The sequence below is a fragment of the Rhinichthys klamathensis genome, unplaced genomic scaffold (genome assembly GCF_029890125.1).
Source record: "Rhinichthys klamathensis goyatoka isolate OS25496 unplaced genomic scaffold, OSU_Roscu_1.1 h1tg000245l_1, whole genome shotgun sequence".
Taxonomy (NCBI): Eukaryota; Metazoa; Chordata; class Actinopteri; order Cypriniformes; family Leuciscidae; genus Rhinichthys; species Rhinichthys klamathensis.
Genome location: NW_026606767.1, coordinates 463,637 through 489,173, shown reverse-complemented (window position 1 = coordinate 489,173; position 25,537 = coordinate 463,637). Strand labels below are relative to the sequence as shown.

Sequence of the window (25,537 nt, the reverse complement as noted above, 5' to 3'; positions counted from 1 at the left end):
GCTACATCAGTTGACTATATCTATATAATATATTTAAATAAAAACAAATAATTGTATTAAATAAATAAAAAAGCTAAACAAACCAATATAGAATATATATTACTATAGTAATAATACTATTGTATTGTAAAATATTTAATTTCATAATAGTAATACAAATTTATTTTACAGAACAGTAAAATTACAATACTACATCTGTCTTGATTGCTTTCAAACTGTAAAACAGATATTTTATTCTGGTGGAAAACCGCTGGTAGACATTTTTGTTGACAACAGATTTATAGATTCTCTTTACAAATTTAGGAAGATGGACTGCGTTGCATATTCAAATGCACATTATAAGCCATCCAAACACACAGTTTGTGAAATCGAGTTTCTTTGAAACACTGGATTTGTCGCGACTCCTTTCCTATCCCAATTTAAAACTCATCAGATCTAAACGAATCACACAAACAACTTATTTTTCCTATTCAAAATGGCGATTTTCGCAGAGAGATAAGTTTGCATCCCTGAGTGTATGGGACATCAGTGATGGGGGTCAGAGGAGCGTCTCACCTGCAGGTGGGGCTAGTGAAGGTGAAGGAGATCAGCTGGTTCCAGAAGGGCTCATTCTCCGATATGGCGTCTGGACCAATCAGATTGCGGATGCTCTGGCTCTCCGACAGGTCGCTCACCTGACTGGTGTTTGCACCCATCGCCTCCAGAAACCACTAGAGACTGCCTCAGAGCCTCATCGCCAGCCAAGCAAAACCTGGAGGATCATGAGAGCAATCATTTCATTAAGTAAAGTAATCAGTTGGACAAATAAGACATGGAGGAGGAATCACACTAGACATGTAACTAAAGTCCACACACTTGAAACAGGTTTGATGGGTAGACACAGAGCCCTAACACACAAGCACACACCTCTTTGTTAAGCACATACACCCTTACACACACATTGTTGATGTGCCACTGGTTCCCTGATGTGGATTGTGAAACTCTCTTCAGAAACTGCCGAAAAGCAGTGACGGTTTTCGTTAAACATCCTGGTTAATATTACATTTGATCCGATCAGATAAGATGACGTGACCTCTCTTCTTGACTAACAAGGAAACTCATTTATTTTGTGTCTCACAAACCTGCATACATTTGTACTGTGACATTATTTTCATGGCAATTAAGCACATTTTCACTTCAATTCTTAATTATGTAATTGTAATTGTTAATAGTAAAGGCTGCAGAGTAAATTCAGCTTTACTATCACAGGAAAAAAAAATATTTTTAAAATATATTAAAATAGAAAAAACAGTTATTTTAAATTGTCATATACAGACACACACACACACACACACACACACATATATAAATATATAGATATATTGGTAACTCTTCCTTTTACAGTACAGTACTTACGTGTACTTACGTGTACTTACAGTGTACTTTCCTAGAAAGCACTGGCTAATATAAGGTAAGTACATGGGGTAGGGGTAGGTTCAGGGTTAGTAACTAGTTACTACCCAGTAATTATAGTTACTATAATAAGTGCATAGTAAGTACATGGGTAACAGGACTGTAAAAGGAAGCGTTACCGATATATTTATATAACAGTAATAAGATACGGGAGACATTTCTTCCCATTTCCAAGAGATTTGGGGGAATGAAAAAAAAAAATGCCACTATCTTAATAGTAGTCTTGATTCTATCTTTGTAGTTTAGGAATATGACTCAAACAAGGTCTTGATAGATTTTGGTGAGATTCGCTCAAAGATGCTCCAAGCCACAAACAATCATGATGTAATGGTGCAAAATATCTTGCCAATTACTAAAATCAATAATGAATTAAATGCCATCAAGATCTGCTATCAACATTAGAGGTGACAACAGACTACAGGTAAGTACCTCATGAATAACCTACAGAATACAGGTAAGTTACACACATACAGAGATTAGGTCAAACACCTGCAGGACATCAATGTTTAGACTACAGTCTGTACAACAGCAGTGCAACGAACACATTACAATACACGATGAACACAAATACTGTCCAATATACACAGCCTATGATTTCACACAAGGCTGGTGAAGACTGATTAATAATATGTCATTCAAAACTTCCAGTAAATAATGGAAATAATTTACTTAGACATATTTGGGCTTTTCCTCAGAGGGCTGTCAAATAACTCACTTCACAGCTTCTATACCTACCGCAGATAAAACCACTAGAATGCAGTTAAATATGAATTTGATATGACTATATTATGGTATGCAACTCCCTGTGTAGAAGTTAATAAGTGTCCAGTAAGCTATACACTTAGCAACAATTAGCTTGCAGACTCGAGTGAATGGAGAAATCCATTATAAACAGGTTAGCTTCAATGCTGGCATGCTAGCAGGCTAACGTCAAGAATAACTTACCTGATGAATGTCAGAATTGACAGCGCCTCAGAAAAGCCCCTCGCGATCCTTAAGACAAGCGTCTATGTATTTTCGGAGGAAAAAAAACTAAATGAGTTGTAATTAGTAATGGTAAATTTCCAGTAAAGTGTGTTTTACAGTGTAAGTTTGAGCTGTATTGACTCTGTTAGCTCTGCGTCTCCACGTCACCACTGACGCTCGTGACATCGCGAGCACGCGCAGAATAACACTCCAATCCTAGAGGCGGAGAAACTCATGAATATTCATTAGAATCCTTAAAGAAGATTGCCAGGTAACGTAAGCAATCACGATCTTATAAATATTCAGTATTAGCCTTACATTATAGCTAGATATACATACTTATAAATATGCGTAGCAGGGGTTCATAAATTCGCCACGGTGAAAACTAATAAATACTATAAAATCGTTGTTAACGATACTCAGATATACATAGGTAATGTATATTTTCAACTTTGATAATAATCAGAAATGTTTTTTTGAGCATCAAATCAGCATATTAAAAGTAATGATGCTGAAAATTCACCTTTGATCACAGGAATAAATTACAGTTTACAATATATACATATAGAAAACAGTTATTCTAAAGTGTAATGTCACAATATTTCTACTTTTACTGCATATTTGATCAAATAAAAGCAGCCTTGATGAGCAGCCTTTATTCTCGTGATTTATAGTCTTAGTAATAATAAGTGTTGGGGGGAAAGCATTACAAGTAACGTGAGTTACATAATCAGATTACTTTTTTTTTTAAGTAACTACTAAACTAATGCATTTCTTTTAAATTTACAATAAAATATCGGAGTTACTTTTTCAAATTAGTAATGCAAGTTAATTGTATTGACTGACAGCTCTCCTGTCTCCATGTTGAGAGAGATCAGGAGTAAGTTCATCCTAGTGTATTTCAGTTCTAGACTAAATGTGAACATGCATTTACTCATCACACTACTTGCACAAAATCAGATTCAGCTATTCCTCAAAATGAATAAAAACAGTGAAGTAACAGTGATATCTTAAAATATGTCAGCCTTATTGTTTTGTCTCAAGATTTAAAAAAGCTGCTTAAAAGCACTAATTTAACTAAGACCCAATGGCTTAATCTAACCCCAGTTTCTGAAACTAGGCTTTTTTAATCTCATTTGATTGTATGTGCTACTGACCTTCGATGATCCAATTCAGCCATATACTAATAAGCAAAAATGACTCGATTTTTTTAGTTTTCATTGCTGAAGTGTTGAACTTCTTTTCCTGTGTCCTATTCTTCTGCAATCCAGAACAGTGGTTGTTTGAGCGGCCCCCTCTACTGTACAGGTGTGGACTTGCATTTCCTTTTGCATTTGCACTTCTAGTGTGAAAGGGCCTTTACATATGCCAAAATACAAATGCAACATTACTTTCCATAAAAAGTAGCTAATTAATGCTATTTTAGGAAGTAACGCAATCTTGTAATGCATGTAATGCCAACAATGGTAATAATAAACATGAAAAATGAAGAATGTACTTTTCACCATAAACAACGTCTCAAAGCCAAAAGTTCTATATCTTTTTCTTTATTTATAGACATTTGTATATTACAGTACATTACAGACAGACAATCCACAGAGCTGTGTAAAAGTAAATCTGTCACATTGATATGGCCAGGGAAAGCCTTTCGGTTCATTCAATATGCACATTTAGAACAACCAGCCTAATAAATATAGTGTTTTCTCATAAACGATATTATTATATGGTAGATTATTTGAAATCTTGTAACAGGTTTCATGTAACTAGGGTTAAAATGAGAAATATATGTCCGCCTCCCAAGTCCCTGTACCAAAGTGCGAAGTCAATTCTATGATATAAGAAAACAAAGTCAATGTCATTAAGGCTTCATTCTTGCGCAGACAGACATTTCTGTGTGGAGCTGATGGCAAGACGACCCATTTAAGAAGAACTCTCAGAACAATGAAATATTAAATCAGAGAAGACACCACAACGAGTGCATTAAAAATGATCTATGACCCTCTAGGGCAGATTTTACGGGACATGTGTTGAAAAATAGAGCATGAACGGTTTCCGTTGAAGACGGAGGCCTTGAGGAACACATGAGTTCAGAAGTATTTATGTAAACATGAGGTTTCACCACTCTAAAATCCATTCATTCTTTCACGGCTCATAAGGAACATCATCTAGAACAAAACACCAACACCCTGCAGATTAAACCGTGAGGAGATTTCATTGTGAGGTTTGTGGGGTTCGGGCCTTTGCTTGGACATTCTGCAAAAGGGATCCAAAAAAAACAACAACAAAAAAACATTTTGAATGATGGTTCCTTACCAAGTTCACATTTAAAGATAAAGGTCTAGAAAGATATAGAAAATAATTTAAATCAACACCTTCACTACACTGCAAAATTAAAACAATCTTTTTCTTAATCAGTATTTTTGTCTTGTGTTTCAGTAAAAATAGACAAGACCCTTAAACGAGGTGAATTAACTTTTAAAGTATACATTTTAAAGAATGTTATAAAATTTAGTTTTATGATATTTTTCAAGGGGGTGAGAAATAAAATAAAATATATTATCTGTATATATATATATATATATATGTCAAATCTTACACCATTTTGCTTAACTAAATATATATTATTTTAAGAAATTTTATATTTTACTGGAAAAAATACTGTAAGAAAATGATTCTTTGCAGTGTATAAAGAAAGAACGTTTTAATCGGTGATGAGATTAGAAACACACACACACACACACACACTCTCTCTCTCTCTCTCTCTCTTTTTTGAAGGGCAGGACCCTTAATTGTACTTGTGCAAAAAATGGACAAAAATGTGACTCCAAAATAAAAAACACACGGTAAAAACCTGAGAAAAACAATTTGTTGTACGCAGTGCACAACGTTAAAACCTGTACAGGTCATCGGTGAGTGTTTACTTGTACTTTCCCTCTAAAGCCCTTCTTCCCCCATTTCCCATTGGCTCTTTCATTTGTCCCGCCCCTTAAATGACACGTAGCCTCTTCCTATTGGCCCGTTCCAGTGGGCAGCTCAGATATGACCGGGTAAAGGCACATTACGCATGTTCTACTCAGCAGGTAGAGGGTGTCTCAGATGTTTTCAGCCTGAGGAACCTCTCGTATGCTGTCTCTGAGTTCAGGACGAACGCGCGGCCGCTGGCGAACGCTGCGCCCCGTAGAGATGATGTCGGCGTAGCCGCGGGAGTGCGAGAAGGCGTAAGCTGAGCGACGAGACCGTCCGCCACGCACGAATGATGGCTTCTTCTTCCTCCTCTCCTCCTCTTCATCCTCAAGCTCATATTTCTTCCTGTTCCTCTGGACCTGGAGGAAGAACATGAGACTCAGAAACAATAAAACATCTGTATGGTGAATTTAACCTAGAATATTCTGTGCGTCACCAATTATGTGTTGATTTTGTTTCTGGGCTGAGCTCTATTAGAATAGGTTTTCATGCTTCAATGTTCACACATTTCTGAAATGCATAACTTGGACAATGTCACCTCTAATAACAGATCACTCTAAATTGTAATGTAGACGTGCATTTTCTGTAAAGCTGCTTTGAAATGTGAATTGAAATGAATTATTTGTCTCATATTTGTCACTGTTGCAGATCGTCTCTTCTCAGTCTGTCAGTAACGCTCGGTTTAGTTCCTGTCTCTATGAAGCCCCTCCTTCTGAAAAGCACACTGTGCTCTGATTGGTCGGCTGGATCAGTGTGTTGTGATTGGTCAACTGCTCTATTGTGTTTGAAAAATGTCCCTCCCCTTACCATAACATGAGATTTAACACACTACTAACTAACTCAACCAGGCCCCGCCCCTTTATTCTGCGTATTAATTATTTAAATGAGGAATATTGTGACGTGTTTGTTCCCGGAAGAAACTGAAGACTACAATAGAGGCGTTTCAGGGAGTTCAGAAACACTGACACTGATATAGAGAAGAACTCTTTGTAACCTTGCAGAGCTTTTTCATGCTCAAACAGCAACATTACACACTGAAGAAAGCATTATAGGTGCTGTTTGAGGACGCCACTGATCTCACCTTGTCTCCAACAGAGGGCCAGATGGTTTGATAGAGGAACTGGATGCAGATGACAGGAAGAAGACAGATTCCCACCGTCAGAATGATGGTCAGCCACAGGTACGGCTGTCTCAGGGCGTTCGACGCGGCACCTAGACGTCAGAACAACGACGAGATTATTACACACCAGACCATAACATGGGCTCTGTTTGAGAATGAATAGTGGAAATAACAGTGTAGTAAAGGTTTCCTGTGCGCCATGGAAGCTTACAGCCCAAATGTGTTACTTTAGTATTATTTATATACTATTATAGTTTTTATTCATATTTTAATATAGCTTTTTTTATGTTGTCAGTTTTTCAGTATTACTTAAAAAAAAATTGTTATGCACTTTTGTCATTTGTATTAATTTTTTATATTACAATTTAAGATGAATTCATTTTTATTTCAGTTATGCATTTTCCAGTTACTAATTTTAGTGTTTTCATATTTCAAATTTTTGTTTAATTTAAGATTTTCATCTAATATTTATAATAATATTATTTTTTTCCAGCTTTATATTTTCAGGTTTAAAGATTGAGCGTAATTTGTGTTTTTGTCATTTGTTTTACTTTTACTATTTTTATGTTTAATATATTGTTTAAAACTGATTTCCAGTTTGTAATTTTAGTGCTTTAGTGCTACTTTGAACTTCTTATTGCAGTTAGGTTCAAATTTTCACTTAAAGTTTTAATCTAATATTTATATTTTATTCTAATTGAGCTTTATTTCAATAAACAAAAAGTTTGAACAGTTTTAGTTAACAATAATAACCCTGCATTATGCGACTAAATGTATGATGGGAAGTTTCAAAATGACATCAAATTCATATATTCAATTTAAAAAAGCCTAAATTTATTTTAAATGCAATTAAAAAAAAAGTATTTTAAATAGTTGATACATTTGTTTGACTAATTTACATGGCGATTAAATAAAATAATAAATAATCATCAATATTCCTCAACTCTATAATAAAGCCTACCATCTCTTAGCCATTATTTTATGTTAAAACGACCTGTGATTATTTAATTCTGTAGCTTTTGAATCACATTTCTATAAAACATGTATATCATCCAATGTTTAAATCTCAAGAATCATAAAATTGTGATACAACCTTTTGCTCATATCACCCATCGCTATCGATTATACCAGTAGACATTGTGGAATAAAGTCAAGTCAAGTCTCCTTCATTTATATAGCGCTTTTAACAATACAGACTGTTTCAAAGCAGCTTCAGTGATAATAGGAAATTAAAGTAACAGAGATTGTTTAGGCTTTACAGCAGCTCTAGAATAAAGTCACTGTCCAGCTAAAGTTCGTTTTGATTGATTCACTTCCATTGCAAAGATCATTAGTTATTAACTTAGGGGTCACGACGCATACACAACACCGTTCCAACAGAAAACCCTTAACGTGCTCCGGCCGCTCATTCACACAACAACCACTAGCACAAAGCACTGGCCTAAGACACGAAACGAGCGGTTTGTGTGAGAAAAGAACAGTATTTATATTGTTTTTACCTCTTGTAACGCACAGACCGAAGCGCCCGCGCCCTCAGATCACTTGGACGTGGCTGTGGTTACAAGAGGTAAAAACGATATAAATACTGTTCGTTTTCTCACACAAACCGCTCGTTTCGTGTCTTAGGCCATCAATGTGTACTTACATTTACGAGTCATTAAATCATGTTTAATTTGGACTTCTCTGTGCATGCTCTTTGAGGTGGTGACCATAGACCTGCATTATATGACTGACAGACAAGAACGGTTTGACCTAAAAATATCAAAATTGAAACTACTGCGGAAACAAAGACACCTACATCTTGGATGCCCTTGAGGTAAGCTAAAACATATCAAAAATTAATTTCAAAGTGAACTATCCCTTTAATAAAGGTTTAATAAAGTAAATAAAGGTTACTATGACTTTATTGCCCACCTGTGAAAGTGAAGGTCGTTGGGAAAATGACGTGGATTCCTGCACTGTGGATGTCAAACATGACGCCGAAGTAAAGGGCTATACTCCCGAGCACTGCAAAAAAGTTCACGAATGTCCAGTAGGAGGTGTTTAATGAGATCTGGGGATGACAAGAAAAAAAAACACTAAATCAGATCAACAAGAAATCATCTAGAACTTTATATAAAGATCAGCTCTATAGTCAAGTTCAATCCATGTTAGAAACAAGCTACAAAATATATGTCTCCTTATTTGGAAACTGAAAAGTTTGTTGTGCAATATAAAACCCAATGAAATGTGGTCACATGATCAAGATTGGCCAATCGCGTACCTGCAGGTTGACGGTGATGATGAGCGAGGAGGCTGCCACCACAGCGAAGGACTGGTAATCGGACGGAGCCTCCCCGTCCTGTCCCATAGTCTGCTGGAACGCACCGTACGGGATGAAGAAGATGATGAGGGAGGTGAAGATGCCGTGGAACAAACTGATGAAGAAGTTCCTGTAGTTGAACAACGATCCTTGCTGGCCGGGAAGATACAGCTTCGGGAACCGTAAACTCAGTTTGTCATTCACATCCTACACAAGGAAAAAAAAGATGTGGTTTAAAAGCTGGGAACGTGTATTTAAAGGCACAGTAAGCGATTTCTGAGAAACACTGTTGAAAATTTAAACAAGCAAAATTTTGTGTATATTAGCCAGATGTCTGTGCTGTGTGCGCTCAAAAAAAGTGTTTTTACATAGTCTTGGCTGTGTAAGTAGGAGAAAAAAACAATGTGGGTCGGACCAATAACCACAACGCTATAAACTCTCGTAGCCAATCAGCAGCAGGGGGCGTATCCGCTTATGAAGGGGAGGAGAGATAGCGAGCAAACGGGGATTTTACTAAAGAGGGAAGGGTCAGAGGAATATAGGTGAAGGGTTACGAACAGACAAGAGCTTTAGGACCCACGGTAATATTGGGAAAGCTTTCCAGCGCTGGAGAGACGTCAGAGAGCAGGAAGGCCTGAAAACGGATGCCAAGCTTGCATTGTTTCTGCTCGATACATGAGTAACACAGAACCAAGTTATGCTGTTGTTGTTGTTGAATCACAGCTGATTCATCCATACTTGCGCAAGCTGTCTGATGTTAGTCGTGGCCAGTGTTGCATAACGTGTTTGTTATTTTGGGGGCAGAGCAATGAAGGGAGGGGTGTGTTTGTTTGGATGTCGATTTCAAATATCAACAGTGTTTCTCAGAAATTGCTTACTGCACCTTTAGGAAAGTACATTATTTAAATTTCATGTTGATTTTCATACTGTTTAAAGCTCACAGAAACGGCACTGAATTTTAGTGCTTCAGCTTAAAACTTGCTTCAGTTAGTTTAATATTTCTAATAGGTTTAGTTTAAGTTCAGTTTAATTTTTTATTAATTTTCATTTAGTAATTTTAGTGCTTCAAATTGGAACAATAATTAGCGTTAACATTAGTTGTTTACGTTAACATTAGTTGTTTCTCAACAATATATATATATATATATATACACACACACAAATACATACATATTTTATATTATTTAACAGTTTTAGTTAACGCTAATAACTAAAACGGTTAAATAACATAAAATATGTATGTATTTGTGTGTGTGTGTGTATATATATATATATATATATATATATATATATATACACAGGTCCTTCTAAAAAAATTAGTATATTGTGATAAAGTTCATTATTTTCCATAATGTAATGATAAAAATTAAACTTTCATATATTTTAGATTCATTGCACACCAACTGAAATATTTCAGGTCTTTTATTGTTTTAATACTGATGATTTTGGCATACAGCTCATGAAAACCCAAAATTCCTGTCTCAAAAAAATAGCATATCATGAAAAGGGTCTCTAAACGAGCTATTAACCTAATCATCTGAATCAACTAATTAACTCTAAACACCTGCAAAAGATTCCTGAGGCTTTTAAAAACTCCCAGCCTGTTTCATTACTCAAAACCGCAATCATGGGTAAGACTGCCGACCTGACTGCTGTCCAGAAGGCCATCATTGACACCCTCAAGCAAGAGGGTAAGACACAGAAAGAAATTTCTGATCAAATAGGCTGTTCCCAGAGTGCTGTATCAAGGCACCTCAGTGGGAAGTCTGTGAGAAGGAAAAAGTGTGGCAAAAAACGCTGCACAACGAGAAGAGGTGACCGGACCCTGAGGAAGATTGTGGAGAAGGACCGATTCCAGACCTTGGGGGACCTGCGGAAGCAGTGGACTGAGTCTGGAGTAGAAACATCCAGAGCCACCGTGCACAGGCGTGTGCAGGACATGGGCTACAGGTGCCGCATTCCCCAGGTCAAGCCACTTTTGAACCAGAAACAGCGGCAGAAGCGCCTGACCTGGGCTACAGAGAAGCAGCACTGGACTGTTGCTCAGTTTTGCATGTCATTCGGAAATCAAGGAGCCAGATTCTGGAGGAAGACTGGGGAGAAGGAAATGCCAAAATGCCTGAAGTCCAGTGTCAAGTACCCACAGTCAGTGATGGTCTGGGGTGCCATGTCAGCTGCTGGTGTTGGTGCACTGTGTTTTATCAAGGGCAGGGTCAATGCAGCTAGCTATCAGGAGATTTTGGAGCACTTCATGCTTCCATCTGCTGAAAAGCTTTATGGAGATGAAGATTTCATTTTTCAGCACGACCTGGCACCTGCTCACAGTGCCAAAACCACTGGTAAATGGTTTACTGACCATGGTATTACTGTGCTCAATTGTCCTGCCAACTCTCCTGACCTGAACCCCATAGAGAATCTGTGGGATATTGTGAAGAGAAAGTTGAGAGACGCAAGACGCAACACTCTGGATGAGCTTAAGGCCGCTATCGAAGCATCCTGGGCCTCCATAACACCTCAGCAGTGCCACAGGCTGATTGCCTCCATGCCACGCCGCATTGAAGCAGTCATTTCTGCAGAAGGATTCCTGACCAAGTATTGACTATTGAGTGCATAACTAAACATAATTATTTGAAGGTTGACCTTTTTTTTTTGTATTAGAAACACTTTTTTTATTGGTCGGATGAAATATGCTAATTTTTTGAGACAGGAATTTTGGGTTTTCATGAGCTGTATGCCAAAATCATCAGTATTAAAACAATAAAAGACCTGAAATATTTCAGTTGGTGTGCAATGAATCTAAAATATATGAAAGTTAAATTTTTATCATTACATTATGGAAAATAATGAACTTTATCACAATATGCTAATTTTTTCAGAAGGACCTGTATATATATATATATATATATATATACACACACACAAATACATACATATTTTATATTATTTAACAGTTTTAGTTAACGCTAATAACCCTGAATTATGCTACGAAACATGATGGGAAGTTACAAAATCCAATTGCATTTCTTTTAAAGGCAATTTAAAAGAAGCTTAGATGTCTTTTAAATGCAGATAATAAATAAATAGTTATGTATGCATTTTTTGATAAATTAGTTTGACTGCAATTTACATGACTGTGAACATTTTTTTTTTTATAATACATAAAAACATCAATTCTGTGATAAGCCTAGCTTCTCTTTGCCATTATTCTCTGACAAGCGATACCTGATCCAGAAGACCGACGAGGAGAACGGGCAGACTGCTGTAGCAAACGTTGTACAGGGTGATGAACCAGTCTTCATAAGCCGTCTAACACAACACAAACAAGACTGTTTAAAAACAAGAATCAGCTTAAAACAGAGATTTAGAGATACTGAAATCCTTCTCTTGCCTGTGAGGAAAATCCATTGAAGAAGGAGAACCAGAAGTGCACCAGGGTGAAGGCGAAGTTTTTGTAGAAGAAGTAACGCAGGAATTTGCACATTCGGATGTAGGACCAGCGGCCGTGGACCAGCAGGAGGCGCTGTAGGAAGCGGAACTGAGCGAAGGCGTAATCGCTGGACATCACGGCCTGCATCCCCTCCTGCCCACTGATGCCCACACCGATGTCTGCAGCTGCAGAGGAGCATGGGGACACAAGGGTTGGCTCTCTTTTAAACATGTAATATGACTTAACACTTTAAATAAAATACATTTGAACTGAAATAAAAAACATTTATCAATTATATATCTCTATGAATGAATAAATGCATAAAAACTAAACTATAAATGCACTTTCTAAAAAATCTACAATAATAAATACAAAAACTAATAAGTAAACAAATAATTCTACAAATGCACACTAAATAAATAAATATCAATTGATAATTTTAAAATTAACCAATAACATCAATAATATCTACTAAAATAATTAAAACAGAAATTGAAATAAAATTTAAAATAAACAAAAAATGAAAATATAAAAATAGCAAAATGCTAAAACTTTAACTAAAATTGAAATATATTTAAAAATAATAATAATAACAGTATGTCATTAGATATGTATCCATTCCATACACCTATCTTGTATGCGAATTTTGGGATCTTGCAAAATCACTGGATAAAAATGCCACGATATTTTATGCAATATTCCAAGTTTGACCATAAGTTAAACATGCAACTTTGGATGGAAACAGCTATTGACAGTAAAAAAACACTGGTCAGGATCAGTTAAACTCACTCTTGATCATGTTGACGTCATTGGCTCCGTCCCCGATGGACAGGGTCACGGCCTTCTTGTAGCGCTTCACCAGACTGACCACGTTTGCCTTCTGTTTGGGTGTCACTCGACAGCAGATCACCGAGCTGCATTCACACGCCATGTCAACGAAGTCTTCCTGTCTCTTCTCCTTCTCCCACTCATCGATGGGTTGGTTGACGTCCTGAGGGTTGTTGGAGTTCCTGTACCGTTTCCTGAGCTTCTTCAGACGCAAGCGACGCCGCTTCTTTTTCTTCTCGTACAGTATCTCATTCTGCATGGAGAGGAGAAAGTGACTTTAAATTCCTAGAAGGAGATACAAATTTGTAACTTAAAGGGACACTATGCAGGAATTCCGGTTTTGTCAAACAACGACCCCTGGAGTCGCTGTGGAGTACTTGTATTTAAAGGGATACTTCAGGATTTAGCATTAAGCTTTGTATTAGTAGAAAACCTGTAGTATTTTCAAATTACTATGCTTTCCACCCTCATATCCCCCTGAGACGAGAGATTTATGTATTTTTTGTCTGGAAAAAATCCTCCGATGACGCAAAAATCGTCATTTTGCGTCATCGGAGTATTTTTTGGCCAGAGGCTAAAGACTAGAGCCAGTAGAAGGGGCTGTCCCGCATGTTCCCAACCCGCCCATAGAGGCTGGGATCTCACTCACAGAATGGACACATAGTGTCAGACATCTTTTTTTGGAAGCTAAGCTAGCAGGCTCTTGTTCTGTGGAGAAACCTGAGTATCTTAATAGGAGAAAGCTGAGTAGTAGGGGTTACCATCCTCTTTTTCTCAGACACCTTTTGTTTCAATCTAACTGAATTCATTCCGATTGTTGAATCTGAATGTAAATGGTCAATGTCCTCCGTGAGAGAGAGATACGAGTCCGGTGCGTCTCACAGGTGTCGCTCATCAGTAATCACGCCACCGGCCTCGCGCCGTTCTCCCGCGGCCCTCACTCGTCCTGCTCGCCACAGTAAACATGATGAATGGCGACTGTAGAACGCAAAAGCCGAATCCCGGACATTTTGGGCGATCTCGAAATCCCGTGCAGACTCATCACGGAGACTCACTAGTAGCCTAGACTTGTTGTTTAACTACTGCGCTCTGTTACCGGTAGGCGTGGCCTCCTAGGGCAGCGAAGCAAGTGCATTCTGGGAGTTGTTGTCTTTCATCCACATAAGCCAAAAATACATTTTCTGGCTTTTCTCAGTCTAGAAAGCTCCAAATTCAAAAATAATTTCTACATAAATGACCCATTTTAAATACCGTATTTTCCGCACTATAAGGCGCACTTAAAAGCCTTTAATTTTCTCAAAAAACGACAGTGCGTCATATAATCCGGAGCGCCTTATATATGGATGGTGAACACACGTTCACCAAGACGGGGAGACAGCGCCGGGCGACTTACGCGACTATCTGCCAATGGATCGTGGATGCCTGGGCTGATATATCAGTCTCAACTGTGATCCGAGCTTTCACGAAGGCAGGAATAATCTCTTTATTCAGCCGGCTCACATACCCGTATTTACTTCCTGTTTTCGGCCGAAGTCCACAGTAGTTGATTGTCGAGTTCGCGCGCTGCGCGCGATCAAACCTCCTCCGTGTGTTCAACATCTGATTCGGATGAACTATCCATTTGAGCTGATATTCTCAGAACACCACACAGCACCGTCATCGGCTGACAGTCTGAGTCTCCACTGTTGCTTAGTTACCAATGATCGCGCGCGCGCACTCGACAATCGCCTATGGTGGACTTCGACCGAAAACAGGAAGAAAATACGGGTATGGCTGAATAAACATAATTTTTATTCATATCTTTCACATTTACTGCAGTCAGATTCACCGTGTTCACTCACATGGCTGTGCACTTGTAATGACACATTAAGGTTGTTAAGAGGCTAAAAGCAGGTTTAAAACTTGTCCCGTTTAAGTCAACAGGGTGCAAATTTTAAAAAGAGGATAACACGGTGTAGGCAACACCGGTTTTTGGCGTTGTTATCTGTACTGACAGCACTCCAAATTTACAAAAAATGAGCTCAATGTTAAAATTGACCAGAGTTTTCCTTTAACGTTTGAACAACGTTACCATGGGAGTGAACGGAGTTGTCAGAACGCTTAATAAAGTTTGACTTTATCTGACTGTTTTGTTGACATTTGTTGACATCTAGTGGATGAATAACGCAAACCCAGTCAAACATTTGACTGCAGTATCTTATGCGCCTTATAATCCGGTGCGCCCTATATATGAAAAATGTTCTAAAATAGGTCATTCATTGAAGGTGCGCCTTATAATCCGGTGCGCCGTATAGTGCGGAAAATACGGTACACATTCATCTTTCCAGAGGTGAAGTATCCCTTTAACGTTACTGTCGTAAATACCACTCACGCAGAGCGTGACATGACGTGACGTGTTACATAGTAGTATACAATAGTACATTGTGTTTAATTTGTCGTTTAATGAGATCTATAATATTTGTTGTTAGTGGTGAGAATTTTCACGTGATTAAATACATAGATCCGACTGTTATCCCCATGTACTTTAATGGTCCAGTAGCAGAACGGCCACCATTCAACCCGAAAGAAGTCATATAACCATTTCAATAACTCCAAAGCTGTTCAGTTAAGCTAAAACAAACTTCATAGTGTCCCTTTAAAGCAGGGGTTCTCAAAGTTTTGATAGGTGAGGGCCAATATAGGAACCCAACATTGAACTGAGGGCCGCCAAAGTGGCGGGGGAGAAAACGAAGAAAAAAAAACTGAAAAGAAAATCCCATTTGAAATTATTTTAATGACCAGGTTGCATCTCTACAGTTTACATTAGTTGCAATAAACACATTTTAATTCATAACTGAGGCTAAACCTGGCAAAACTTGTGAAAATTTTGGGGGGGGGGAGAGAAAGAAACTTTTAAAATAGAAGCTTACCAAACAAGTCATCATCATCATTCATTTCTATCATTGCTTGTCAGTCGCGTTTCCATTATTGCAGATTTGCATATTATTATCGATCTTTTTTAACCCGTAACTGAAAAACGAAAAATGAACGGTTGTTGTCTTTTTAAAACGCAAAGTTGAACAAAATTTTAATTTGAACTGGCTTCACCAACTGCTGCGCAAAAAAAGTAAATATATCGACAGACTTTTTCAGATTTTTGTTTAAATGACTTTTTGCCCCTTTATTAAACATTTTAAATATTCACAAATTAATATGGAAAACATGTAGATTTTACTGGTTTTCTAAGGCCAAATTAGAACCTGGAATTTATATTTTTCCCGCAGTGATGAATGAGAAGAGCCATATAGCCTGTACGTGTCTGATCTAGCCTGATTTATAGGTGAGTTATAGGCTAATGATAATAAATGCGTCTGAAAAAACAGCGAGGCATTTTAATTGTTTATTAATAAACTATTGTTTTCTAAGTGTTGGCTAAAAACATATCTCCATCTCCGCTGTTAAGCAGATGCGCTTTTAGAGAGAAATCCACCTTTCATACGGATTACATAATCAGGTATTTGCTTTCGATTCGAGTTTGTTTGTTTAAAAGTGCACATTTTAAGCTTTAGCCTACATAGGCTATATTTTGTTTCAGTTCTCGCGCTCCAGTTCACGGAGATCATGAAAGCGCGTAGTAGCCTAGGCTACTGATTGTTTTATTTTATTTTACAAAAGCACGTTTTCTTGTTATGAGTTTACACAAATAAAAGTAGTTGCGAATAATGCATTATTATTTTCTGTATGACCAGAAATGATAGACTAGTTTAAGTTGTTTCCACTGTTGATAGGAAAATGCAAGTGTTCGCGCCCGCGAACATTTTGAAAGGTAATGGAAACGCGGCCATTAATAAGCTTGACATTGTTAAGATTATTATTAAGTCACATTGAATATTGATTACTTGGTCAACATACCCTTTTAAATTGCAATGGGATTTGTGGGGCTGGTTTCGGTTGGCCACGATTCCTATTCCTGTGTAGACAACCACTGTTCCTGGTGGCCTTGGGAGTGAGGTCAAGTGCGATCGGTCGGTCGGACCATGTAATTACCGCTTATGCCTATGGATGCCGCTAAACACCACTAAACGGAGATATTCATTTTTTCAAAGCAACAGTTTTAACAGTTTTACAGATGTTATCGCGGGCCGCCAGAAATGTTTCGGCGGGCCGCCATTGGCCCGCGGGCCGCACTTTGAGAACCTATGCTTTAAAGGCTTGAAAATCTTTTATTCATTTCCCTTTTGTCCTGGTCAACTTGGTGAGTCACTCCACAGGACTTGATGACAAAATAGTATTACCTATAGCTATAGTTCAGACTAGATTGCTTGATCTCAAACAGTAGAGCATTGCGCCAGCAACGCCACGGTCATGCCATGCCGTTTGACAGATACTTTGCCAAACCAATGGCGCAAAACAAGGTTAGAGATCTTTTTTAAATATTTTCAGCTCATTATGAAACTGTGGCAGCACAGATTAGACTAGGTAGTCTAGGTAACTACTGGAAACACTGCTTTGTGTTTAGTCTTAAAACATAATCTGAGAGATAATCAGAGGATGACTGTACCAGCCAGCCTCCAGTGATGATGAGGGCGTTCTTGCCCGCCTCTGGGAAAAACGTCTCCTTCAGTTTCTTACTGCGTCCTTGAGGGTCGTTTCGCCTTTGGGTCTGTCTGTTCCTCAGCTGTACACTGAGAGAGAAAGAACGAGAGAGTCTCGACTTTAGAAACCGAATCGAACCACTCACACAGTCACAGACACATGATGCCGTAAGCTCAAACATACTTCACATCCTCTCCGTAGTGGATCTTCATGTCGTCTGTAAGCAGTTCGCAGGAGTAGCCGATGTTCTCAGCGGTCTCTGAGTACGTGACAGACCAAACACATTATAAATCAAACCAATCTCCCTTAAAACAACAGAATATTGCCCTTGTCCACCGCTCACCTTTCTTGTCTCCGGTCAGAACCCAGATCTTGATGTCAGCTTTGGCAAGTTTTGCGATGGTCTCCGGAACGCCGTCCTGAAGTTTATCCTCAATGGCTGTCGCTCCAATCAGCTGAATAAACGAGCATAAATGGCACATTTATCAATTACATATCTCTATGAATGAATAAATACATAAATACACTCTCTATATGCAATAATAAATTCAAAAAATCTATAAATAAAATCAAATAAGTAAACAAAAAGTCCATAAATGCATAAAAATGCAAATAAATAATCAATTAATAATTTTAATATGATTCAATAACATCATTCGCTAATTTCTACCGGTTGATAATAACTGTGTGAACTGGATGATTAACATTTGACATTTACATTTATTCATTTAGCAGGCACTTTTATCCAAAGTGACTAAAAATGAGAATAATATAAGATCTATAATGTTAAAATATTTTTAAATTGAATTTTAAGTTAATAGTGTATAAATAATTTAATTGCAGCAACTTTAAAAAAAATATATATATATATATATTTTATTTATTTATTTATTTTTTGCACAAATAAGCAAATATTTTAAAGTGTAAAAATATTTTAACATTAGAGATATTATATTATTCTCATTTTTAGTCACTTTGGATAAAAGTGCCTGCTAAATGAATAAATGTAAATGTCAAATGTTAATCATCCAGTTCACACAGTTATCAGCCGGTAGAAATTAGTGAATGATTGGCAGATTAATAAGCCTGACCAATATATCGATCTATCACTTGTGTCATTTGTAAATGTTCCGTTCTTATTTCCGCACCATGAGGTTGTTCTCGATCTCTTCGTACACCTCATCCAGAGCCTGCTCGCGGTTCCCCATGGAGATGCTGGCCTGCTGGTGCTTCAGAGCCCAGGCGTCGTACTCCTCCTGACTGATGTCCTTGTAGCCCAGACACAGAGTCCGCAGGGTCTCGTTCGCAAAGATCTGGAACAGAAATCAAACTGTTCAGCATAAAAAACCTACAACTTTCATTTAAATCTAATTTAATGCTATTCTGCATTAAGGCAAAAACATTGTTTCTTTCATGCTCTGGTCAATTTTGAGAGTTTGGGTTATTTTGGCTTTTCATAACGTGTTGTTTGTGGAAAACATCTTCAACTTCAAAGTGTTTATTTACTACACTTTTTACTATCTCTTTGAGTCTGTAGATTTCAATTGTCTATCTATCTTTCCATCTTTCCATCTTTCCATCCATCCATGTCTATCTATCTATCTATCTATCTATCTATCTATCTATCTATCTATCTATCTATCTATCTATCTATCTATCTATCTATCTATCTATCTATCTATCTATCTATCTATGTATCTATCTATCTATCTATCTATCTATCTATCTATCTATCTATCTATCTATCTATCTATCTATCTATCTATCTATCTATCTATAGTTAGGTCCATATATATTTGGACACAGGCACAATTTTTTTTTTTTTCAGATATGTACCAAAACATATTCAAGCTATAGTTACATAATGGATATGGGCTGAAAGTGCACACTCTCAGGTTTAATTTGAGAGTATTTAAATCCAAATTGGATGAAGGGTTTAGGAATTACAGCTCTTGAGAGTAGCCACCCCCCTTTTTCAAGGGACCAAAAGTAATTGGACAATTGAATCAAAAGTGGTTTCTTGGACAGGTGTGGGCTATTCCTTTGTTATTTCTTTATCAATTAAGCAGGTAACAGGTCTGAAGTTGATTCTAAGAGTGGTATTTGCATTTGGAATCTATTGCTGTGAACCTACATCATGCGTTCAAAGGAGCTCTCCATGCAAGTCAAACAGGCCATCATTAGGCTTCAAAAACAAAATAAATCCATTCGAGAGATAGCTGGAATATTAGGAGTGGCCAAATCAACAGTTTGGTACATTCTGAGAAAAAAAGAATGCACTGGTGAGCTCAGCAACATAAAAAGGCCTGGACGTCCACGGAAGACAACAGTGGTAGATGATTGCAGGATCCTCTCCATGATAAAGAAAAACCCATTCACAGCATCCAGCCAATTGAAGGACACTCTCCAAGAGGTAGGCGTGTCATTGTCAAAGTCTACAATCAAGCGAAGACTTCACGAGAGCAAATACAGAGGGTTCACCACAAGGTGCAAACCATTCATAAGCATAAAGAATAGAAAGGTCAGATTAGACTATGCCAAAAAACATCTAAAAAAGCCTGACCAGTTCTGGAAAAGCATTCTTTGGACGGATGAAACTAAGATCAACCTGTACCAAAATGACGGTAAGAAAAAAGTATGGAGAAGGCTTGGAACAGCTCATGATCCAAAGCATACAACATCATCTGTAAAACATGGTGGAGGCAGTGTGATGGCATGGGCATGCATGGCTTCCAGTGGGACTGGATCACTGGTGTTTATTGATGATGTGACAGAAGACCGAAGCGGCCGGATGAATTCTGAAGTGTATAGGAATATACTGCCTGCCCAGATTCAGCCAAATGCAGCAAAGTTGATTGGAAGGCGCTTCACGGTACAGATGGACAATGATCCAAAACACACCGCAAAAGCAACCCAGGAGTTTTTTAAGGAAAAGAAGCGGAAAATTTTGCAATGGCCGAGTCAATCACCTGATCTCAACCCGATCGAACATGCATTTCACTTGCTGAAGGCAAAACTAAAGGCAGAAAGACCCACGAACAAACAACAACTGAAGACAGCTGCAGTTAAGGCCTGGCAAAGCATCACAAAGCAGGAAACCCAGTCTTTGGTGATGTCCATGAGTTCCAGACTTAAGGCAGTCATTGCCTGCAAAGGATTCTCAACAAAATATTAAAAATAAACATTTTATTAATGATTATATTAATTTGTCCAATTACATTTGAGCCCCTGAAAATGGGGGGACTGTGTATAAAAATGGTTGCAGTTTCTAAAATGTTTACTTGATATTTTTGTTCAACCTCTTGAATTAAAGCTGAAAGTCTGCACTTCAAATTCATCCTGATTGTTTCATTTTAATTTTATTCTGTTGGCATACAGAGCCAAAAGTGTCAAAATTGTGCCTGTGTCCAAATATATATGGACCTAACTGTATGTCTGTCTGTCTGTATATCTATCCATCCATCTATCCATGTCTGTCTGTCTGTATATCTATCCATCCATCTATCCATCCATCTATCTATGTCTATCTATCCATCCATCCATCCATCCATCCATCCATCCATCTATCTATGTCTATCTATCTATCCATCCATCTATCCATCCATCTATCTATGTCTATCTATCCATCCATCCATCCATCCATCCATCCATCTATGTCTATCTATCCATCCATCCATCCATCCATCTATGTCTATCTATCCATCCATCCATCCATCTATGTCTATCTATCCATCCATCCATCCATCCATCTGTCTATCTATCCATCCATCCATCCATCCATCTATGTCTATCTATCCATCCATCCATCTATGTCTATCCATCCATCTATCTGTCTATCCATCCATCCATCCGTCCGTCTATCTATCTATCTATCTATCTATCTATCTATCTATCTATCTATCTATCTATCTATCTATCTATCTATCTATCTATCTATCTATCTATCTGTCAATATATCTATCTGTCGTTCTATCTATCTATCTATCTATCTATCTATCCATCCATCTATCCATCCATCTATCTATGTCTATCTATCCATCCATCCATCCATCCATCCATCCATCCATCCATCCATCTATCTATGTCTATCTATCTATCCATCCATCTATCCATCCATCTATCTATGTCTATCTATCCATCCATCCATCCATCCATCTATGTCTATCTATCCATCCATCCATCCATCCATCTATGTCTATCTATCCATCCATCCATCCATCTATGTCTATCTATCCATCCATCCATCCATCCATCTGTCTGTCTATCTATCCATCCATCCATCCATCCATCCATCCATCCATCCATCCATCTATGTCTATCTATCCATCCATCCATCTATGTCTATCCATCCATCTATCTGTCTATCCATCCATCCATCCATCCGTCTATCTATCTATCTATCTATCTATCTATCTATCTATCTATCTATCTATCTATCTATCTATCTATCTATCTATCTATCTATCTATCTATCTATCTATCTGTCAATATATCTATCTGTCGTTCTATCTATTTATCAATCTGTCTGTCCATCTATCTAATGTATTTATAGATTCATTGATTGTACATTTGTACTGTTTAATTGATTGATTTTTACTGTTTTTATTCATAGAGAGTACATTTATAATTTCATAATTTATTTATTTGTTTATTTATAGAGAGTGAAATTATAGTTTTATTTTTTATTGATTGATGTTATGTTTCTTTATAGAGAGTGCATTACATACACCAAATTTTACAGATTTATCCCTATCTATATGCTGAAGTTTTTACAGAGGGGTTTGGTCATATAGCATTCACATTTTATTCCCAAAAAACATGATGAAAACTCAAACTTTTGTCAACAAAATGAAACAAGATTTTTAGCTATCATTGGGTGTCAATGACATCAAATGTGGCATGGCGCATCGTATACTGAAGACGAGTAATATTGAGTACTTTTATGATATTTTTATGATTTTGTATGTTTTGGAGCTTGACAGATTTAAAAATTCTCCTTTTGTGCTCCACAAAAAACAAAAACTTGCATTTGCATGCTGAACCTCATTAGCATTTGTTAATGAATTTAATAAATGTGTTGGTACTCACATTAAGAGCTTCTTGTGTCGATTCCTTATCCTTGCTATTTGGATCGAGACGCTCGTAGACCATAGTGTCTGCGCCCTTACAGTACAGACGGATACTACCATTGGGAAATTTCACTGCACACGAACACACAAAAGAGTGAGAAACAGATGCCAGTGATTGACAGACAGGAACAGGAGAAGAGAAAGAGGACTCACGGATGATGGACATGCGTTTGCGGTCGCTGTTGAAGTCGAGTATAGCGAGCACCGTGTAGGTCACCTCTTGGTCCAGCTCTAAGATGGTGATGGTGTCCTGTGTTCGGCCCAGGAACACAAACCCAAAGTTGCGTGCGGCCGAGACCAGAGCGCCCTCATCAGGAGATGCGGCCTGGTACACCAACTCACCTGAAAGTGACAAAATGGGCAGGAAATATTAGCTGCGATTTTTGTAAACTTTTGATTTATTTGATCAGATAGTACACAAAATAGGATTAAGAATGCTAAATAATTGAGTATGCTCGAAATAGGGTTACGTGACGACAACGTAGCAAACTAGTGTATCTGAAATGCATCATTGCATACGGTCAGCAGATATTGTTTCCTCACCTTCTTCTTTCTCCTCAGCCATGACGGTGTGACACAGGGACAAGAGTTTGAAGAACTCCATTACTTGCGCGTCCTTCTTCGAACGGATGCAGGAAACGAGGGAATGGTCCTCAAACTGGAAATTCCCGTCAAAGTATTTATTCCAGCTGAAATCCACAGGCTGAGGAAAAAAATCAGAAGAGAAAAAAAAAAATCAGAGAGGAAGTGAAATTACCATGTTAAAAAGAATGAATTAATCAATAAATAACAACAAAACTATAAGTGCACTCTTTATATAAATACAAAGTATTAGTTAAAAAGTCTATAAATGCATTAAATTAAATGATATAAATGGACTGTAAATAAAAAAAAAGCTATAAATGCCCTCTCAAGGTATAATAAATACATATATTAACAAACAAAACTCTATAAATGCATGCGCTTAAATAAAACTGTAAATGCACTCTTAAAAAATTATAAATAAAAAAATAAAACTATTATGCCCTCTTTATGACTTAATAATTAATAACAAAACTGTAAGTGCACTCATTCTATATATTTTTTTTTTTTCTATAAATGCACTATAAATGAAAATAATAAGGTAATAAATTAAATTATAAAAACGCACTTAATAAATGATATAAATGCACTTTGCATACACACCTTTCCATGCTGCAAGGCCCCAGTGTCTGCACTAGTGGAATCACCTATAGACGATCATAGAGCGTTGTCAATTTCACATGAATGTAGTTTACTGAATTACTCAAAACAATAATACATAAAAAAAGGCACTTTAAATAGCACTAGATAAAGCAGACGGCACAGAACGAGAGGCCTCATCATACCTTTTAACTCGACACGCTGTCTTTAATACGAGGCACTCATTTAACACTTATTGTTATCGATTTATGAGTATGAGCAATAGTAATTTGTGATGTGTGATGATGTGATTAGGGAAAGGGAGTGCTATTAAACTATTTTATGGCAGGGTCGAAGGTGTCAGTGTGTTTTAAACTCTTCCGCTGTACCCAACCACAGAAACCTGACCTCTGTGAAACTAAAGCCTCAAATCTCTCCCAGAGCCACACACTGTATCACCTCACACACACACAAGACAACAGCACAACAAGAGACACGCACATTTACACACATCTCTGGAATCACAGGAGGACAGAGATCAGGGCGGTATCATGAAGGATTATATATGTGATCGGGCACAACACGGCATCGGTACAGCCTTTCACACTCGTCCGATTACATTTAACACTTAAACGTGTATCAGCTCTTTTCACACATCTGATGGTTTGACCAATAAAACCTCATGCCAATATTTATTATTATAAATTCTGATAGCTTGTAATGTAAATTAATGAGATCTTTATAACTTGCATAACAGTACTTACATAAATTGCATATAAATATCAGTCGTTATTGTATATCTGCCAAAAATACGTCTAAGTAAGATGATTTTTAAATGCTTAGATTTATGATCAAAGCTCTGTCGTTTTAAAACACAATGCAATGCAATACGATGATGACTGAGAGATGAAGAAATAAATCTTCCTCAAAAGCCTGATGATCATATTTGAGACTCACATTTGAGAAAAAAAAATGATATATGGATACTCAAGTAAACCTAAGTTGCTTCAGTCTAGTAAGTGTTCATGTCTTGACATATTACTGACAATGTCAAAGTTATTCATAAGTTTACTTTATAAAAAGCAAAAAGACACATGAACCATTAGCTGAAGCTGGACGTTTTTACAATTATACTAAAATGACTCGCTAAAAGTCTAGACTATCAATCAAGACGACAGAAGGCATGTAGTGGATTGTGTGCAACAGGTTTTTCAACAAACTTTGATCTTTTAGAAGCTTTGGATATTTGCACATGCGCATCACACGATACAGTAAGCTTGGTCCCTGGGAAGCATTTCAGGATTTATATTATACTCTAAAAGCTACACTGGTCTCTATTCACAGGGTTAGCAGTTTGTCGAAGCCCTCACCGTAAGTACGTCCTGAAATGGTGCACTTCTTGAAGGCCATGATATTCTGAGTGAGCGTGCCGGTTTTATCGGAGAAGATGTACTCGATCTGACCCAGCTGCTCGTTCAGGGTGGTGGTCCTGGCTTTGGCTGGCGTGTCCTTCTCAGCGTAATACATCTGCAGATCCCAGTTAATGAACTTACTCTGACCCAGTCGGATCACCTCCACGCTGAAGGACAAGGAGGGAACAGAGGTGAATGAGT

At 37.5% G+C, this 25,537-nt stretch overlaps 2 protein-coding genes across 3 annotated transcripts in view; both read right to left on the bottom strand.

The window, feature by feature from the left end:
- The window catches only part of dym (dymeclin), a 78,977-nt gene extending 76,411 nt beyond the window's left edge, over positions 1-2,566 (bottom strand). Inside the window, exons 1-2 of the mRNA XM_056266132.1 lie at positions 2,398-2,566; positions 556-751 (exon numbers count right to left, since the gene is read on the bottom strand). Coding sequence (XP_056122107.1) covers positions 556-695 — 140 coding nt within the window. The 5' untranslated portion in view covers positions 696-751; positions 2,398-2,566. The remainder of the gene's footprint in view (positions 1-555; positions 752-2,397) is intronic.
- atp8b1 (ATPase phospholipid transporting 8B1) overlaps positions 1-25,537 on the bottom strand; it is a 139,956-nt gene that overhangs the window by 89,938 nt on the left and 24,481 nt on the right. The window contains exons 13-28 of one of the 2 annotated variants that reach the window (XR_008808897.1): positions 25,295-25,503; positions 23,949-23,992; positions 23,307-23,466; positions 22,917-23,105; positions 22,723-22,835; positions 18,783-18,947; positions 17,978-18,089; positions 17,818-17,893; positions 17,600-17,723; positions 13,021-13,312; positions 12,193-12,416; positions 12,027-12,110; positions 8,766-9,011; positions 8,417-8,555; positions 6,464-6,594; positions 5,078-5,741 (exon numbers count right to left, since the gene is read on the bottom strand). Coding sequence is in view for 1 of the 2 variants with exons in the window: in XM_056266131.1 (XP_056122106.1) it covers positions 5,511-5,741; positions 6,464-6,594; positions 8,417-8,555; positions 8,766-9,011; positions 12,027-12,110; positions 12,193-12,416; positions 13,021-13,312; positions 17,600-17,723; positions 17,818-17,893; positions 17,978-18,089; positions 18,783-18,947; positions 22,723-22,835; positions 22,917-23,105; positions 23,307-23,466; positions 23,949-23,992; positions 25,295-25,503 (2,539 nt within the window). In the remaining variant the exon portion in view is untranslated. Of the gene's footprint in view, positions 1-4,995; positions 5,742-6,463; positions 6,595-8,416; positions 8,556-8,765; positions 9,012-12,026; positions 12,111-12,192; positions 12,417-13,020; positions 13,313-17,599; positions 17,724-17,817; positions 17,894-17,977; positions 18,090-18,782; positions 18,948-22,722; positions 22,836-22,916; positions 23,106-23,306; positions 23,467-23,948; positions 23,993-25,294; positions 25,504-25,537 lie in introns of those variants that run through there. The other variant, XM_056266131.1, reaches the window with a different exon arrangement.